The sequence below is a fragment of the Nothobranchius furzeri genome, chromosome 14, assembly GCF_043380555.1.
Source record: "Nothobranchius furzeri strain GRZ-AD chromosome 14, NfurGRZ-RIMD1, whole genome shotgun sequence".
In the NCBI taxonomy this organism is placed as follows: Eukaryota; Metazoa; Chordata; class Actinopteri; order Cyprinodontiformes; family Nothobranchiidae; genus Nothobranchius; species Nothobranchius furzeri.
In genome coordinates, this window is record NC_091754.1 from 45,940,258 (window position 1) to 45,961,261 (window position 21,004).

At 43.1% G+C, this 21,004-nt stretch overlaps 1 protein-coding gene across 9 annotated transcripts in view; it reads right to left on the reverse strand.

Annotated features, from left to right (window-relative positions):
* dmd (dystrophin) overlaps nt 1–21,004 on the reverse strand; it is a 306,195-nt gene that overhangs the window by 209,049 nt on the left and 76,142 nt on the right. For all 9 annotated transcript variants that reach the window (XM_054743058.2, XM_054743055.2, XM_054743052.2 and 6 more), the window contains exon 2: nt 18,015–18,076. In XM_054743058.2, coding sequence (XP_054599033.1) covers nt 18,015–18,076 — 62 coding nt within the window. The remainder of the gene's footprint in view (nt 1–18,014; nt 18,077–21,004) is intronic.

The following is a 21,004-nucleotide window of genomic DNA, read 5'->3' on the forward strand; positions in this document are numbered from 1 at the left end:
CCACGCAGCTGTCAGATCTCGGCGTGAGACGGAGCCACTCCCCACTCCAAAATGCATGTTCATTATTGCCAAATTAATAAAATAAGTATAAATTCAGATAGTCCAGGTTGTCCTGAAAAAAAGGACACCCCATAAGGCAATATTTATTGTTTTTATTAGAAAATACAAAAGAAAAACCAAAATGAGTCAAAAACGGTCATTTACACCCTAGACCCCAGAGGGCTGATAATTTTTTTTTATTTGTTATTTGCTATATTTAGCCGTATTTTTTATAAATGTACAGTCTAGATTACCATTCTAAATTATAAAAAACCTTCGTCATAAATGTTTGTTGGTTTCACAGTAAAATAAGCAACTTTTTTCCAATTTGGATTTTATGTTTTTGAGTGATTTAAGGTCTAATATGCAACCCCTTTATGTCCAAATATAAAAAATAAGTATAAATTCATTAAGTCCAGGTTGTGCTGAAAAGATTGATACCACATAAGGCAGTGGTTTTTATTTTGGAAATACAAAGGAAAACTCTAAATTAGTCAAAAACTGCAAATTACACCCTGGACCCAGAGGGTTAAATTACTCTGGTTGAAATGAATATTATTATGGTATGATCAGTAATTATATATTTAGCAAGATATTTTCTTACCCACAAATCAGAGCATCCTGTAAGAAGGTGTGATGTTCTGAGGGTTGCTGTTAACACCTCTTAACATGGCACGTCCTGATTGGCCAAGTAAATCTTAATATGAGAATGTTAAAACAGAATCACTTACGGAGTAATTCAGCATTCCAGCATTCTGTGAGATTCAGCATTCTGTTAGTTGAGCTAACTCTTGACTGGCCATCGGAGGGAAACTCTGCTCACACCGCATCAATTGACAAGCTTTCAACAAGCTAAAAGCTGCCTACAGCTGACACAGCAAAACGGTTCCTTCAGCTATTCAGAAACAGCTGTTCTAGAAGCAAACTAGTTTCAACCTGTGTGCCTGGTGACATCTCTGGACTGGAGCGTCGGTGCTGCGGTTAATCTACTGAACCTCTGTGCCCAGAGGTCATTCGACCTTCCTGACCTCCGGATCTGCGAAGAGGGTCTCCAAAGAAAGGGTGAGGTAGACACAGCATGATTGCATCTGATGCCGTTTTGATAGGAACCAACTTCATAGTTTATTGCAAACCAAATCTTTTCACACCCAGAACTCAGTTCTTCTAGATACAAGGTTCTGATAAACACACACCATTCAATCCCCATACATCACATCCCATCCTCTTAGATTCATCCATCACAGCAGCCTTAGTTAACTTGTCATATTTTTAATTTGATAGAAAATAAATTTCTTACTTTTTCATAAACCTGACTGAATTGGTACGAAGTGTGTGTGATCCCTGAAAAAGCAAAGAACCCTAGAATCTTCTGATTAAACATCCAAAGACCAAGCAGGTTGATATTCTATATTAATATAGAATGTCACAGCTTATTGGTCATAAGTAAATGTAATATATTAAGCTTAAAAGCAACAATATTTACCCCGCTACACTCTGCATAAACCAAACAGGTCCCCATTGGACCTCTAAGTGGGTGGAAACAGTTTCAGAAACATCTTCAGCTTCAGATCTGAGGCCAGCAGCAGAAACCAGATGTTTGTGTTTCATAGCATAAGAACCGTTTACCCCAACAACAACAACAACATCTCTAAAGTAATCACAAAGCAGCCTTCCATTAAATGTGAAGATAACAATTTCTACCCAGGAGCTTGTTTTCTATCAGCGCCGACATGTCCGGGGTTACAAACCAGCAGCTGGGGCTCTCTGCAGGCAGAGCACCAGCTGCTGCGTGAGGAGGAAGGAGAACAGGATCATTGGTTCCACTCACAGGTGATCACAAGGGCTGTGGTATTTTACCTTGTGAGGAGGCAGCAGATTACACGCTGTAAACATGCCTGAGCTGTGCTATTGTTGGTGTGATCTGATTAGAAGATAATTATTGTAGCTTCATGAAGGAACTGTTGTCTGACCTAAAGGTCCCTTCTCCTCAGGAAGAACTATCTCCTTCAGATATGCTCAAGGCCTTTTGATGCCTCTGCATCTAAACTGTCTTAACTAGCTATTTACCTCCCCGTACAGCTCAAGAGAAGAAAATCAAATCAATCAAATCAAAGATACTTTATTAATCCCAGAGGGAAATTAGAGTTTCAGTACACACAATTCAGAGATCAGACATACATGGGCAAGACGCATGACAAGAATTGGTGACTGTGGTAATTCGCAACCCCCGAGTCGCGCTACCTTAATAGAGATAAGAGGGTAACTTGAGGAATTGATTCGGGAGGAGGGAAAAAAGGCACTTCATAGCTACTCTCCCACCAGGAGGGCAGCTTTGCTCTGCAAAAAAAAAAAAACCCACCTCAAACAGATAAGCAACAGACATCAGACATCACAACATAACATGAGACTCCAATAGGAAGACAGGGGAGGGGGCTGGGATCCTGTTTCCACAGCGAGAGCAGCCATCTACGGCGCTCAGTCACTGTAGCCACAGGTGGGAGGGAGATCTTGGGAGAAGCGCAGAGCACATTGACTCCTGCAGGTTGATGACCTCGCCAGGCTGAAGTCCACCCCGAAGGCGGGGGGGTAGGTCGGGTTTTCACAGCTATGGTGTCAGATTCGGATAACAAGACTTTGTTTGGGTCAGGCTGAGATAATTTTCTCTCTTCCTTCAGTCTTTAAACTGATCATTCAAGTCCTCCAGTGAAGCCAATTTGGTTTTTAAACTTGTCCATACCGTCCGGTGACCCTCTCCGAGATGGCATCCATTTTGTGCACTAATACCGGTATCTGTTGCTTCGGTGTGCAAGTTTGCCAAAACATTGTCAGGCTTTGTAATTTTCTCTGGCCTCCTGCCTGATCGGACCAGTGACGACATGTTTAGCCGCGTGCTGTCCAACTGCTGGTTGTCTAGGTGGTGTCCTGAAAACAACGTGGGCTACATTGATAATTGGAAAACTTTTTGGGGAAAACCTGGTCTGACGCGTAGAGACGGCATCCATCCCTCTTTGGATGGAGCAGCTCTTCTTTCTAGGAATATGGCCAGTTTTATTAGTCCTCCATGACAACCCACGATCCAGACCAGGAAGCAGAGTCGTAGTTTAACACACCCCTCTGCAGCTTCTGTACTGTTACCCACCCACTACCCCATAGAGACAGTGTCCTGCCCACGGCCAAAATCACACAGATTAAATATCAGGCTTAATAAAGCAAATCATGGAAATCTCATAAATATTAGAACAAATTCAACTGAGCAGAAAACTAGAAAAATTAAATGTGGGTTGTTGAACATTGGGTCTATTTTTCTAAGACTTTGTTAGTTAATGACTTGATTTGTGATAATCAGATTTTTTTGCTCTCTCTCACAGAATCCTGGCTGCAGCAAGAGGACTATGTTAGCTTAAACTTTAAACAGTCAACACTGTCAGCAGGTATGAGATAAACACCTTAGACCCGCTAACGTTTCCCTTAGAAAATACAAAACTGAATAGTTTGTATTTACAAATGAAGACACAATTAATTTCTTTTTTAATCTATTTAAAAAAGTGATTAAAAATGAGTTTAAAATTACAAAAAAAATTAAACTGTGATTAAAAATGTAAGGAAAAGGAGAGGTAAAAATCCCGGGAAAGGCAGAATAAAGAGAGGGTGGTGATGAAGGTCCCACCAAAGCCTGAACAGGTGAGTTTAAAGGAGACCACTGAGTCCACTGCAGGGTTCCAACTGGTTTCATTAAGCTAAATTCAAGAATTTTTAAGACCACTTGTCACGACATGCGGGTGTGGTGAGCCGAGGTGAGGATCCAATTGCAGGGGAAGAAGCAGGCAGGCAGACAAGAACATTCAACAAGGATTTAATGAGGAGCACGCTGGACAATGAAACAATGAACCGACAAGACACACAGAATTAAGAGGGTTTAAATACATGAGGAGCTGGGAGATTGGGTGATTGGGTGACGAGAGGCAGGTGGGAGCAATTAACAGGGACACATGACTGAACAGAACGGGGAGACAGGACAGAGTGTGACACCACTTGTGTAAAAAATGTATACCTATTTCACAGCCCTAAAATCATTGAACTTGTGTTCATTTAATTATTTACCTTTCTTTTTTATTACATTTTGCCAAAACACTCGGTGGAGAACAGTAGCACAGTGGAAGATCATATCCCTCCTGTCTTAGCTCCCCTACATTGGTTGCCTGTTAAATTCAGAATAGATTTTAAGATCCTCCTTCTCACATATAAAGCTCTTAATAATCAAACTCCATCATACATCAGTGACCTGATTGCTCCATATGTTCCTAACCGAGCAATTTGCTCTCAGACTGCAGGTTTACTGGTGGTTCCCAGAATATCTAAAAATAGGATGGGAGGCAGATCTTTTAGCTATCAGGCTCCTCTCCAGTGGAACCAGCTCCCAGCTTTAGTCCATGAGGCAGACACCTTGTCTACTTTTAAGAATAGGCTTAAAACATTTTTATTTGATGGGGTTATGGTTAAAATCTGATGTTAGCCTAGATCTGGACAAGTGGGGGAGTAGAGGGAGGTGGAGTGTACGGTTGGTAAAGACGGCTCTCCCTTGCTCTTAGGTTAGGGCTAGATCAGCATTGGTTATAGTTAGTGGTGGAGCCACAAAAATGAATGGAAGTCAATGGAGGGTCCTTACTATGATAGAAAGACAAAGTGTGTGTGTGTGTGTGTGTGTGTGTGTGTGTGTGTGTGTGTGTGTGTGTGTGTGTGTGTGTGTGTACGTGCGTGCGTGCCTGCTCTGTCTTCTCGATCCCCAGTGAGACATGGTGGATGGCTGCTTATACTGAGCCATGATCCTCTGGAGGTTTCTTCATGTTAAAAGGGAGTTTTCCTCTCCACTGTCACTGCATGCTTGCTTAGTAAGAGGATTGCTGTAAAGATTCTGACACTAGTCAGTGACTCGATGCAACCTGCTGGGTTCCTTTCATGGGAAACTTTTCTTCCTTTCTATATACATAAATTGAACTGAAAGATGGTGACAGGAAAATCATTACGCCCTCTGTTGTCCTGGTAGAGAATTTCTGCCTGTGCCGCAGTTTGCGTGTGAAAACCTTTCAGGCACTCTGTCCGTTGTGGAGCTGACAGAGAAGTATAAATCATGAATTAAGGTAAGAGTCAGACGTTTGTCTGTGCTGCTGGTGATCTTGGCTCAACAGGATGTTTTAGTGTTGGGAACACACTTGCAAACAGCACTTTAATAATTTAAGTAAGTTTTCCTTCGGCTAGCCCAACTACGGCTGCTATGATTCATGGCAGAGACCCCTGATGAAATTTTTAACGCTCCATGTTCACAGCAAGAAAATGGCTCTGAGTTCAGTTTGGCTGTGATCCTGCCCTCTGGTTGACCTGTTGACCTTTAACCTATATAAGGGGTAAGTGACTTTAATCTGGGTCAAATTTACATTTTATTTTTTTGCAACATGATCCAATCATAACTGTAGACACTTGTGTCAAACTTCTCCGAAACAAAGCCCAACGCATCATTGAAATGGAGCCACGTCAAACAGAAATTATCTTTTATCGCCACAAGGGTCCAGCTAGTGTCCTGTACCTACATAGTTATACCTCAACAAGCCTCATGTCCAACATACCACACTCACAAAAACCTTCCAACATTCCTTCTGATGCGTTTCTTTCACGCCACTCCGCCCCTTCCAGGTCATAGGAAAGCATCTTAAAGCAACATGAACATCAGCAACCTGCATACATCTTTTCATGTTGGCATGGGCTAAATGATGTTGTAATAGAATGCATGTCTGTATGAGTATGTTTTTGGTGTCATCCACCTCTTATTCTCTTTCTCATTGCGACTTCTGTTTGCATCTTCATATTAGCTTCAGTATTTTATCCACATCTTAGCTGAGCCAACAGGTGAAGGGTTGTTGATTCATGACTCAGTTTGCCAGTGAAATTCAGAAACACAACAAACTCTCACATGAGGACCCTTCATGGTATCCATCCATCCATTGGCTTTCGCAGGGGCAGCAGCCTAAGCTTCCCTCTCTCCAGCTTCTTTAGCCAGTTCCTCCGGGGGAATCTCAAGGTGTTCCCTGAACACCCGAGAGACATAGTCCCTCTAGAGTGTCCTGGGTCTTTCTTTGAGTCTCCCCTTGGTTGGACAAAAACCTCACCAGAGAGGCACACGAGAGCAATCTGCTGAGCAAACAGCCTCGAATGACTGTTTGCTCAGCAGATTGCTCGCTGTGTGCACCTGATTTTCACTGAGTTTTCCGCCTCTCGAGACGCTGAGCCGAATATCTGACCAGTAATATTTTCCACCTCACGGGGGTAGAAACTCGCCGTGTGCACACAACTGAGCTGCTGGCTGAGCTAAAATATTCTAGTGGCCAATCAAAGTGTGTTCTCCGCTCACATGATTCCAAGATGGCAGCCCCCTGTCTTCATGTCAGAAAATAAACAAAACGGAGGCAGAGCTGGAAACGGAGGAAATTCCTCTACTTTTGTTGTTGATGAAGCACTGCCGCCACCAGCATTTCAAGGTTAGGAAAGTATGTATACGGTGGCTGGAAAGAAGGGCGGGCAAGGAGTTTATTCCAATTTACTCCAAGAGATGTGCCTGGAAGACCCAGAATCCTTCCGACAGTACCGCCGCCCAGATCCTTCGAAAGGGTAATAGAAACAGTGGGCCCATCGATCCGCAAGGTACCATTTTGTTTATTTTTCTGACACGCAGACAGGGCAGGGGGCTGCCATCTTGGGGTCATGTGAGCGGAGAACGCGCTTTGTTTGGCCACTAGAATATTTCAGCTCAGCCAGCAGCTCAGTAGTGCACACACAGCGAGTTTCTACCCCCCGTGAGGCGGAACATATCTGAATGGTCAGATATTCGGCTCAGCGTCTTGTGAGGCGGAAAACTCAGTGAAAATCAGGTGCACACAGCGAGCAATCTGCTGAGCAAATGGTCATTCGAGGCAGTTTGCTCAGCAGATTGCTCTCGTGTGCAGCAGGCTTAACCACCACCTGAACTGACTCTCCTCATGGTAGGCTTCTGCAGACTGAGTAAGACTGATTGTGATTGGTAGATGGTCTCGAGTCAGGCACCCCTAACGTTAGATGAGAACATGTTGACTTTTTATTACGCTGACATTGCACCATATGCCAAAGCCATGCTCAAATGTTCGTCCATCTGTCTCACAGCTTCAGTTTGGACCAAACAAGGTCAGTAAACAGAAAAATGATCCAAACACAGCAGCAGCTCTACTACAGGATCAGTGGGGTTCAGAAGACTTTCCATTGCCACCAGGGAATGCTGGGATCTGACACAACCATAGTCACCAACAAGGTGGACTTTGGTTTCATTTTGAAAGCCACCAACATTCAGTAGAAGACTCCCAAAGCAACACCAGTCTCCTGTGGTGATGGGGACAGTAGATGGTCTAACAAGTGTCCCTGAGCCATAACTAGAAGGCGTACATACACAACGTGACAAAGACCTGTTTATTTTGGTGTAGTGATTATTATCTATGCACTGATGATAATAACTTGTGTTCCTGCTCTGCTGCTATAGGAGATCGTCTCCGTGTCTGGGACTGTACGTTACAGCCGGCCGTGTGAGAACAGTGACTATTTATGGTTTTCTGACAATACTCACCCACACTCAGCAGCAGTCTGACATCACAACAGTACAGCAGTTCAAACCTTCTGGTCACATTCACATCGGTGCTCTACTGAGACTAAAATGTCCCTGTCTTATTTCTGCCAGCGCTGGGGCACCACAGAGCTTTACTGACAGCTTCGAGCTGCAAACTTTGGCTCCGGTGCAAGATTTAATGACTCAATTAGCCACATGCTGAATTCATGGTTTCACTTTAATATCAGATAATCAGATTGAAATGTTTGGGACAACTCTTATGGTTAGAGAACATTTGTTTGGGTCCTTTGGCTCAGTGAGGGTTATACTTTCATGCAGTAATGTTCAGTGATTGTTTCAATAAGGACTAACAAGTAATTAACCTGCAAGTAAACTAAATACCACCAACCCTAGTCAATGGGTTTCTCAGCTGCAGCATCAGAACGCAACAACAATCTACAGTGAGTTTGACTTAGTGAGGCAACACTTCCTGTATTTAACAACCTTAGCTCGGTTTGTTTATAGAGCTCGGATGGTTTAAATGGAAGTACTTAGTTACTGTACTGAAAGTGGCTGCAGGCAAGTTTCCTTCTAACGGCATGTCTAATGAATAAAAACGTTAGGATTTTACGGCTGGATTTGAAAAAGAATCTGATGTTTTTAAAGAGAAAGCACAAAAAAAGATGGTTTCCGGTCTGAGGGCTGCCCAGATGCTTTCCCTCAGGATGCTAACGCACACGGTTCGGAGCTCCGGCTTTTCTGCGTTAGCGTTAGAGCAGACCACAACGTTTAATCAGTCAGATGTAGCTTCTGAAATCTTCTAGTCATCCCATTTTGTTTTCTCTGGAGTACGACGAGCAGAACAGATATCAGAGCCAGAGGGATGCAACTAGTTCATCCAGCCTGACTCGGACAACCTGCAAGTCGACCTGGAGGCTGATGGGGAAGGATGTTAAACATTTTCAGAACTAAAATATGTACAATTTCTTTATGCTTATTGTGTCTTTCTTTCATTTCTGCATTCGTAGATGAGGTCCCATCACATCTAGAGCTGCACCAGGGTGTGCCAGTAGAAAACTAGAAGAGCATCCTCTTTCATAGTTTATTGATGTAATCTAACAGATAAAACCACTTTTCCCACTTAAACACACAACCACGAAGGAGACAAATAGGTTTTATTCACCAGCAAGTCTGAATGACAGCATCTCCCAGCAGTTCTGCTGGGCTTGGTTGACAGCTGATGCTCCCTAAATGACTCGTCTCCTTCCTGCCTTGAACATGTTGACAGCTGCCATTGTCTGCAGGGCTGCTGCTGCTGAAGCATCAGCACATTTCCATGTTTCTGGAGGATTCTGAGTGTGACCTTTGTGTAGAAATACAAATATATCCAGAGGCCTTCACTACATTATGCGAATGAAGACTCATCTGGCAGCTAGCTAACCTCTCAGGCATATCCTAGGAGGGCGGCGGTGAGGATCTACAGGCGGAGCACCACCGTGAGGTTGTTTCAGTCATTTATTTACCTAATTCATGCTTTCATCCCTGATCTGAAGAGGACCACACACACACACACACACACACACACACACACACACACACACACACACACACACACACACACAAACACACACACAAACACACACACACACACACGGATGATGCTAAGTATTGTCTCCTGACAGATTTTACAGTCGTGTTTCAGAAGCGTGTCCTTGACTGAGCTGAAAGCTTTCAAAAAACACCTTTCTGCAGATGAAATGACTTCCAGCTAAATCACAGGCTTTCAAATAGATTTCAAAGCTTTGCTAAGCAGTTAGGACAAAACTCACATCATCATGTAAACTGTCCGTGCACGGGAGAAGACTGGTGGAGTAATTTGATACAAGAGTGAGACTGGGCTTTTACTGAATTACAATCTAAGTGTTGCTGCAGCGTAATTTATGATTATGCTGCTCCTTTAGAGAAAAGGGACAGAAAAAAGGATTTGGGTGGTTTGTGGTTCAACATTAGAACCCAGCAGGACCAGCGGATCACCATTAGAACCCAACAGGACCTGCGTTTCACCACTAGAATCCAACGGGACCAGCACTTCACCATTAGAACCCAATGGGACCAGCAGATCACCATTAGAACCCAACAGGACCAGTGGATCATAAATTAGAACCCAATGGCATTAGAACCTAACATAACCAGCAATTCACCATTGGGACCCAACAGGGCCAGCGGTTCACCATTACAACCCAACAGGACCAGCGGTTCACCATTAGAACCCAATGGGACCAGCGATTCACCATTAGAACCCAACAGGACCAGCGGATCACCATTAGAACCCAACAGGACCCGTGTTTCACCACTAGAATCCAACGGGACCAGCAATTCACCATTAGAACCCAATGGGACCAGCAGATCACCATTAGAACCCAACAGGACCAGCAGTTCACCATTAGAACCCAACAGGACCAGCGGATCACAATTAGAACCCAATGGCATTAGAACCTAACATAACCAGCAATTCACTATTGGAACCCAACAGGGCCAGCGATTAATCATTAAAACCTAACAGGACCAGCGGATCACCATTAGAACCCAATGGGACGACCGGATCACCATTAGAAGCCAATGGGACCTGTGGATCATTATTAGAAACCAACAGCATTAGAACCCAATGGAACAAGCAGATCACCATTAGAACCCAACAGGGCCAGTAGGGATGGGTACCTTTGACAATTGAATCGATTCGTACTAATTCCCGGTACCTAGGAATCGATACCGGTACTTAACGGTACCAATTTTAGATACTTTTGAGTGTTTAATATTTTAATTCTCTTTTATAATTAAATGTATATTTTCTCAATATATAACCATATTTGATAAATATCACGATAAATAACATACAACTGTTTGTATTTTAACATCGTCCTTGTAGTTTTATAAGCTGATAATTAAACTGAAGCAAACATCTTTACTGTGAACTGAATTTACTGTGTATCTTCATTCCTTTTGCCGTCCTTTTTCATTTAATTTTTCCTACTGGGAAGTTAGAATGTCCGAGGAGAAAGCGAACACACCATTAGCTGATAACAATGGTGGCAATGGAAGCTAACTCATAAAGCTAACGTTATCTTAAACAGTTTATTTAACTGCTGGAGCAGATTAAAACGATGATGCCTCACACTTAGATCGTTGTCGCTGGTTTCATCTTCACCCAATCACCCGTCGCACTTAGTAAAGTGAAGCCAAACTTTAGAGCGCGTTCATGTTCTTCTAGTCGGAAATTCGGAGTTCCGAGGAGAAAGCGAATGCACCATAAGAGGAACGGAAGCTAACATATCAAGCTAACGTTATCTTAAACATTTTATTTACCTACCGGAGCAGATTAAGATGAGGATGTCTCACTTAGATCGTTGTCGCTCGTTTCATCATCACCCAGTTACCCATTACATTTAGTGAAGTGGACCCAAGCTTTAGTGTGCGTTCTTTCTACCATGCTGCTCTGTTTACAACTGGCTCGCAGCGACCGATGACATAAAGCTCTTGCACATGCGCAGCTGTCTAAGCAAGTTCTCGTTATGAAGGACGGGTACCAAAATGAGGCACCATTTAAAAATGACATGAATCGGTGCTCAGTCGGTACTATGGAATTCGGTCAGTACCTTAAAATGCACCGAATTCGGTACCCATCGCTAAGGGCCAGCGAATCACCATTGGAAGCCAACAGCATTAGAACCCAACGGGACCAGTGATTCAAAATTAGAACCTAACGGGACCAGCAGATCACCATTAGAACCCAATGACATTAGAACCCAAGAGGACCAGAGGTTCACCACTAGAACTCAACAGGACCATCACCATTACAACCCAACGGGACCAGCGGTTCACCATTAGAACCCAACATGACCAGCGATTCACCATTAGAACCCAACAGGACCAGCGGATCACCATTACAACCCAATGGCATTAGAACCCAGTGGGACCAGGGGTTCACCATTAGAACCCAACGGGACCAACGGTTCACCATTACAACCCAATGGGACCAGCGGTTCACCATTAGAACCCAACGGGACCAGCAGTTCACCATCAGAACCCAACAGGACCAGCGGTGCACCATTAGAACCCAATGGGGCCAGCAGTTCACCATTAGATCTTAACGGGACCAGCGGTTAACCATTAGAACCCAACAGGCCAGCGGTTCACCATTAGCACCCAACGGAGCCAGCTGTGGCTAAAGGGCAGAGAGGACGACATCAGTCAGACGATGGTTTCATGACACATGAGGGCAAAAATATAACCAGCAGATAGGGTGGGCCAGTAAAACATTTTCATCAAATAGAATAGAATAGAATATAGTAAATTAAAATAGAATAGGATAACATAGAGTAATGTTTTTTCTACTTTATTTTCATTTATTCACATTAAAATCAATGAAAATGAAAAGGAGACGGAAAGAAGAAAAACACGTTATATGTCCCTTTTAGCTAAAATAACATTAAAGAGCAAGTCACCCCCTACCAGATTCTTACTCAACTCCCACTTCCTGTTTGAAAAATGCAACAAATGCTGTTGCCTAGCAGACCAAGAGGGCGGAGCCACTAACAAATACACACACTCACGACATTGTGACATCATAATGTACCATCTAACATAGGGCTGGGCGATATGGCAAAAATAGAATATCACGATTTTTCCAATATTTTATCACGATTTCGATTTTATCACGATTTTTTTATCCATGAATAGCATAACTTCAATTGCGTATTGAAGAAGAGAAACATTGAATAAATAAACATTTATTCATATTAGGGATAATCAGCACAGTGCTAACACACTTATATTTTAAACTCACACCAGAGATGATAAAAGCCCTGAGAGAAACAATCACAAAAATCAGTTTTTCTCATTTTTCAAGTAACTTAACATAAATTAAAATCGTAAACATATTTAAAGTGCAAACATGTCAATTGCAAACGTATTGTGCAAACATTAACTTGTTCAAAATACTATGTAGCTCCCAGTTGCTCATGTAGTGGATAGTTAAGCTCAAATACGGCTCTGATGTGCGGCTGGACCAGAGATCGCTTGTGGTAGCAAAAAACTGCGCATTCTGAATATTTTCTGCAACAAGTCTCTAAATAAAGTAAAATTTTCCCGTGCAGATTGGAGACAACCCATAGAAGCACTGATTTGATCTAATTTCAGAGAATAGAACAGGTTAGATGCACCTAATAAAGAAAATTACTAACAAACTCAGGAATCTTTCTTTGCTTCACTGTTCTGGTGCTGAGAATATCACTAATGCGGATCAAAGGAGATACACAGATGAATTATTTGGAGATTTATTATTTGGAGACTACATTTACTGCAGCTGGCAGAGGCAGAGATTGTATCTATTGATACACGGAATTTACAGAATCATTTTAAATATTAATAGGGGAAGACCACTCCCCCGCAGGAGGGAGCGGTAAAATACAGGGGGTCCCCAGCAAAAACAAGAAACTTTACGAGTCTGATGAAACCCGCTGGTTTTCCATCAGGCAGTCACGGGGCAGCTCCAACGACCCAGTGGCCGAGCTCAGTCCGGCTCGGCAGAGGGTGAACGAGCCGAGGCGACGTCGTGCTCTGCTTAAGAAGCGGTGTTATTTTCCTGCTTCAGAAGAAGCGTCCAAAGTGTTTTTACGCTTTCTCCGAGACATGTCACGTCGCTAAGTTGTTAGCGCCGCACGCTAAGGAAACCCTGCGTTCCTCTTCGGAACGAAAACCTCATTGTTGCTCTCAGCCGCGGCCGAAGCCATGTTTGTTCACACACAGGTGAAAACAAGCGGGGCACTAATACATTACTATGACTCACTCTGATTGGTTAAGGGTCAAACAAAGGCGTGTCAATCGCCGGAGGTAAGTTCCATTTTCATTCAGAGGCAGAAATTCAACAGCAGAGCTGTGAATCGTGATAAAAAGGTCTCTCAAAAATGACAGACCGTCAGATGTGTAGATCGTAAAACGGTCTAAAATCGTCATATCGCCCAGCCCTAATCTAACGTCATAGTGTACCTCTTAGCCAATAGCGATGGCGGATTTAAAATCAAATGCTGTGCAGAGTTTTTACCTGACAACGGCACAACACTGACAGTTTTAGGCAGAATATTTAAATTTTAACTAAGAAGAACTAAAATGCCAAATTATTGACTACATTTGCCAACAGTTTATATAGTTTATCATCAAAAAAATGTTGATTTGGAGTGACTTGCTCTTTAATAAAAATAAAACAACAGTCTAATTCTTAATATACTTTGAACTAAATTATGTCTGGATATATACACACACACACATATACACACACACACACACACACACACACACACACACACATATATATACACACACACACACACAAGTATATACACACACACACACACACACGTATATATATACACACACACACACACACACACTTATATATATATATATATATACACACACACGTATAGACACACACATATATGTATACACACACACACATATATGTACACACACACACACACACACACACACACACACACATACACACACGTATACGCACACACACACATGTATATGTGTACACACACACTTTTTTCCTCCCCGTCACTCGTTTATGTAACAGATTTTCAGCATTTCATGATTAATATGTATTTGAAAAGTAAATATTGATTTTGCATTTTTGAATTTATTCCATATTTTCCCTCCATATAAAGAGACACAACACTCCTTTATGATTATCCTATTAAATAATTCATGTCCTTTTAACTCATATTTACTCATCTTTTTGTGAATCTCTTATTTAAACAGGCACCAACGTTTTTTTGTTTGCATTGTACAAACATTCAATTATAGTCCACCAGGTCATAGAAGTTTAGTGTTTTTAATGTTATAAGTAATGGGTTGGATGGATCTCTGTCTGTTTTAGATGTTGCTCCATTCAACACCTCACCTGGTGGGTGTCACTGATGATAGGAAAAGTGAGGAATCAGCTCAGAAGTACACAGGAGAAGCTGGGACCACAGGTTCAAAGGTCACTGTTGGTAGAGCACTGGGCTGTCATGGTTTCAAATCCTGCATTGGACAGAAGGTTCCCCTGCTCGAGTCATCACACACCCAGGCCCATCTGAAGTTTGCCAACAACCATCTGGGTGATCCAGAGGAGGTGTGGGAGAACTTCATGTGGTCAGATGAGACCCAAGTAGAACATTCTGGTTTAAGCTCCGCTCATCGTGTTTGGAGGAGAAAGAAGGATGCGTTGCACCACACCTACTGTGAAGCATGGGGGTGGAAACATCATGCTGTGGGAGGGCTTTTCCACCAAGGGGACAGGACGACTGGACTGTATCAAGGAGAAGATGAAGGGGGCCAAGAGGTACAACCTTCTTTCCTCAGTCAGAGCATTGACCATGGGTCTTCCAACAAGACAACGACCTGAAGCACACAGCCAGGATGACCAAGGAGTGGCTCCAGAGGAACCATGTCAGGGTTCCGGGGCGGCCTAGCCAGTCTCCAGACCTAAATTCAGTAGAAGAACGTTGAAGGGAACTGAAACTGTGTTGGTCAGCGACAGCCCAGAAACCTGACAGATTTAGAGCAGATCTGTGTGGAAGAGTGGGCCAACATTCTGCTGTAGTGGGGGCACACCTGGTCAAGAACTACAGGCAACATTTGACCTCTGGAACTACAAACAAAGCTTCTGTACCAAATATTAACTCTGACTTCCCATCCCTAAACGCCATGCAGTGTGATGTCCTGAAATTCTTTGTCTCACAGAGGAAACGCATCAAGTGGGAGAACTTCCAAATGGCAGGGTGTTCAAAACTCACTTGTCACATGACCAAACATCCAAACCCACATGTTGGGGTTCTACAACAACTCCGCCACGCTGGTCATGTTCTCCCTGTTTCCAGTTAGTTGGAGTTGATGTGCTCCTGGGAGGGAGGAGCTGTTCCAGGAGATGAAAGAATGCTTGTTCGTTTTCACGGTGGACGAGGGGTTTGGTACGTAGAGCCAAGCCTTAAAATCACACTGCCCTCTGGTCTCTTTCCATTCCAGTTTTACGGAATGATGCTCAAAGAGAGAAGGAACGTGATGGGAATAACCTTTGTTGTGTACGCAATAGGGTGTGTGGCTCTGCGAGCAGAGAAAACAGCTCAGCTGAAAGGATGGAGGAGGATGAGGAGGAGGAGGAGGCTTCTGGCATTAAGAATAACAAATCCTTCCCTACTGTTCATTTCCCTCTGAAAGGAGGAGGAGGAAATGAAGGAAAACAAACAGCAGGGAAGGAGGTTAATGAATGACAGGAAACATCTGACACAGTGGGCCCAGCTTCTGACATGATCCGCCTACTAGAACCTTTCAACGGGTTCTGCAGCTACACGGAGCAGATCTTAGAGCAGTGGTACTCAACCTTTTTTCACTGATGTACCCCCCGTGAAATATTTTTTTCAGCCAAGTACCCCTAATAGGCGCAAATACATTTTTGGTTGTAAAAAACAAGACCTTAATTAGGTGCCTTCAGTGACTGATTTATTAAACTTTGAAACTGATAAACAAGTACAAAATTCAACCATTTGGGGGGGAAAAAACTATTTTGAATATTTTAAATGTTAATACTCCATAACTAAATGTATTGGAAATATTTTTCATCACTAAAATGTGATTCTAATTAATTAATTGAAAACAGTCACCATAAAACTATTTAAAACCATAAGATTACCCATTGAAAAATCCATAAATGTGCAAAACACTGCACATTTTTTGTAGTATCTCTTGAACTATTTGGAAAAGAATATATATATAACTAGAAATATTTTAAAAAAATATATCAAATACAGGCCAAAGAAATGATTAAGCTAATTATAATTAAAGATTTGTGCTCATAAAAAGCATATCAACATAAAGTGTTCTCTTTTGGGATCATAGTATATCTGTTCTCTAAAAGAAATCATCAACGTCATTTTAAATAACAATTGCTAAAAACAAATGTAAATCTCATAATATATTTTTTAAAATCAAAAAGAAGACTGAAATCTTAACATTACTGCACTGATCGGAGTGTTTTTACAGACTTTTTAGTGAGACACTTGGGCTTGTGCTTCACTGAGGATCTTTTTCATCCTTGGTGGCAGGGAGGCAAATGCTGTGATCAAGCTCTTTTTAGACACAGTCTGTTTCTCTGATGTACCCCCTGGAGTTTCTTTACGTACCCCCAGGGGTACGCGTACCCCCATTTGAGAAAGGCTGTCTTAGAGCATCCATAGAACAGATGAACTTGTGTTGAGGCTCACAATGGCCCAGGAGCTTGGCTAAATAGCCAAACACAACCTCATACTAAAGCTCTGCAATGGAAATATTGGTTTGCCCCGCCCACTCAGCCAGGACATGAATATCAAATGAGCTGATGCTGATTAGCTGGTTCACCCTGTTGGCTCCCTGAAGCTAGTACTACCTACTGGTTGTGCAGCGCACCAGGCTAAAGACCAAAGGTGATCTTCTCAGTCCCTACACCCCCAGCAAATCCTTGAGGTCCAGGGTTAGGGTTAGACCAAAGGTGACAGATCATTTGCTGCTGCAGCCCCCAGACTCTGGACCTCTCTCCCCCTGAGCCTGAGATCAGTGGACTCAGTGGTCTCCTTTAAACTCACCTGTTCAGGTTTGGTGGGACCTTCATCACCTCCCTCTTCTTGTTCTGCTCTTTCTACCTTTCAGGGGATCCACTGATTTCTCTATTTCATTTTCATTTTCTCTCCCTTTTCTTACAACTTTAATCCCAATTTTTATTTTTTGTCATTTTCAATATATTTTTAAACCATTTTTTAAATCTTTTTCATTGATTTTTTTTTATATATAAAAGGTCATTTTCTTTCTTTCTAGTAACTCTGTGTGCAGCCGTGCATCCAGATTACTCAGTAGGCATTTCAGGATATTCCCGGAACATCCTGGAACGTCACGTGTGTGCGTCGATGTTCTTCTCTTTCAGAAGAGGCTCAGGCTAGCGTTAGCGGTAGCCTGGGAGTGGATTGTTGTGTAGTTAGCATGAATTTATTACTGACACTAGTCCTGTTTATGACACGCTAAAGCAGCTTGTCTTTTGGTGTGTAACACACGCACGGCTGCTTTTATTCAACAACAGTAAAACAAACACCTTTTTCTACTCTAGAAGTCATTAAATCAGCTGCTTTAACCTTGGATCAGATCCAGGACCCTGGACAGCAACTCAGACACGTGTGTCTTTTGGCATGTTGGATTGTGGTCCAGCTACAAGAGGAATGATGGTGTACCAACTGCCACAGCCCAGTGACAAACTGGTTTAGAATGGGAACCAGATGTGTCTTACCTTGGACAACTGTAAGTTCACCCATTTGGTGAAGGTCTTCTTCTGAACGTCTTCTCGTTCATCTGAAGAGACAAGAAGAACAAACTTAATCAGAAAACCGGGCCTGTGCGTGCGTGTGCGAGTGTGTGTGTGTGTGTGTGTGTGTGTGCGTGCGTGCGTGTGCGAGTGTGTGTGTGTGTGTGTGTGTGTGTGTGTGTGTGTGTGTGTGTGTGTGTGTGTGTGTGTGTGGAGGGGGGTGGCGCTCTACATGACTAGAAGGAGGACCACGTACAGGTTGCAGCTGTCCCAGGACCAGCCCGTTTAATCCTCATCTCTACACGAGTCCTCCCCTAAAGCTGGAGGCATCTGAGGTTTTGTGTTTATACAATAATCCTGCTTAAATAATACAAACGGACACTTTTCACCAGTTCCCTCTTTCGGGGAACCCGGCAGATGTACGACCTAAAGGTCGTGACCTCTGCTGACACTGTTGTGAGGCTCTAAGCGTCATTAAATCTTTATTAAATGAATTAGATTTATTGACAACCCAGCATCTCCGTGAAGATGGAAACGTTTCTTTACCAGAAATGTCAGGTTGGACAGAGAAACATCAGCTGTGTGGGAAAACCTTTTTCTGAGGGTTCCTGTTGGCGCTCTCCACCAGGTGAAGTTGGTGTCACCTCCTAACTCTGATTAAAAATAAACTCATGAAGCTATTTCATCTTACAGGACCACGACCATGGTGTGATGACAGCACCGTGACCTGGAATAACCTCTGTGATTGAGCGGGAATGGGGTCACCTCCCGTTACTATGGAGACCAGTTACACTGTGATCCAGAAACAGAGCATCTGGTTAAATAATACTCTACTGCTGCAGCGTGTTTGTCTGCGGCTGCACGCCGACACCGGCCAGCCACTGACTAACAGAGTTGCTAATGAACCTTCTCCTTTAATTAAAAGGTAGCACGCTGAGAAGTGGAGCACCTGCGTCAGGGAGGCTAGAACAAATATCTGCAGGTTTTCATCTCCAGGCGTAACAGTGATGGACCCGTTAGATCTGACGGCTTGTTGGTGTCACTGGGAGCAGCAGAACCAGAACACCAGGACCAGCTGAGGGAGTGCAGGCCACCACCTCCCTCACTAGCATCACTTCATGTCAACAAATGGAGTGTACAGTAGGTAAGCCGAGCTGAAGACGGGGTTGTCAACAAGACATTTTACCGTTGGTGCGTTGGTTGGGCTACAGCAGTCCTATGCAGACTAGAAGGTAGTAGATGGTGTCAACACCCCTCATTCTCCTAGGCTTGGGCACCATTCCTGACTGTGTGTGGAGCGTTAAGCTCCCATGTGCCTCGCTAACGCTCACATCCAAAACAACGACCAGGCCAGCAGAAGACAACATGGACCTTTTTTAGACGAACCTCACCGTTGCTTTGGGTGTAATGGACGAACATGGTCTGGTGGCCTTGGTTAGCTGGTTTACTCAGAGGGTTCCAGATGTTTCGTGGGAACAACTCCTGTAGCTGCAAACAACCTCCCAATAGGAGGGACCAAACATTTGTTGTACTGCTCACCCAGCAGAGGACATGACGGTGGTCAGTGTGAGGGTGGAGGATGCAGGAGGCAGATGATTGGCTTTGAGACACCTGAAGGGACACGTCCAATCACAAGCTCGCCCAGCAGAGTGATGCTGATGCTTATGTGGAATTACAACCACAGCGCTAGGATTATGGATTAAAGACCCTTTGACCTTTTATATCCCAGGATGCTCACTTTAGGAGGAACGCTTTGGCCAAGAGTGACGATGAAAACCAGTTCCTGGTGAAATGACCCTGCCCAGCACCTGTAGATCTGACTCTAATAGACTGGCCTACTGTGTGAACATTTAACGTCGAGGGAGTGAAAATTTGTGGGAATGGCTGGAGGCTCCTGCAGACCTGGGGGGAAATACACGATCAATAGTCTATTTAAACTGTTGTTTTGTCAATGAAAGCTGGTCTCTGCACACACGCACACGCACACACACACACACACACACACACACACACACACACACACACACACACACACACACACTCACACACTAGCACACACACACACACACACACACACACACTAAACCGAATCAGATAAAACCAGGCAGGACCAGATGGGACCAGACACTGGGCCCTTCATTGATTGGGAAGACTAGAAGTGAACAGCTGAGAAACTGAATGGTGATGTACACCCTTACATCGGTGAGTGTACTGTTGCCTAGCAACCATGACAACATTTAAACAGATGTTAAAACTAAACACAGATGTAGGGTTGGGCATCGTTTGATTTTGAACGATTCCGATTCCAATTCCTTGTTTCGATTCCCGATTCTTTCAAGACATGACATGTTTTACATGAGCTAGATAACCACAGGTCCTACTTGATGAAATAATCTTAACTCCAACATGAATTTTAACTTTATGAACAACAACATCACCTTCATTTAGAAAAAAAACATGTTTTGGGGAAAAAAAGAAAAAGACTTGCAGCACAACCAGTGTGTTTGTTTCTGACCACAACCAAAGTCTGGAAGAAGCCTCTGGGATGAGAGGCTAAATGTCTGCAACACATCCAGAAACGTGCAGCTGTTTTCAGCTAAAACTCTCAGGATGATCATGTCCAGGATGACTGAGAACTACACCTCCATGCTGCAGCAGCGTTCAGTCAGAACAGAAACTTAAATGTAGCTGCTGTCAGTAACAATCTAACAGATTTTAAACATTAAAACTCTCAACAGAAATAGTTCAGAAAGGAAATTAAAATGTTCACAGCTTTGTGTGTGATTTACTATTATTATTATTATTATTATTATTATTATTATTATTATTATTATTGTTATTATTATAATTTATTGTGGCAGAAGCTGGTGTGGTCCACCCCAGAGAAGCTTCTCTAGCATGATGACTTTAATTATTCTACTGGTTATTGTTCAGGCTTCTGGTGCTCATGCTCACGCTCACACACACACACACAC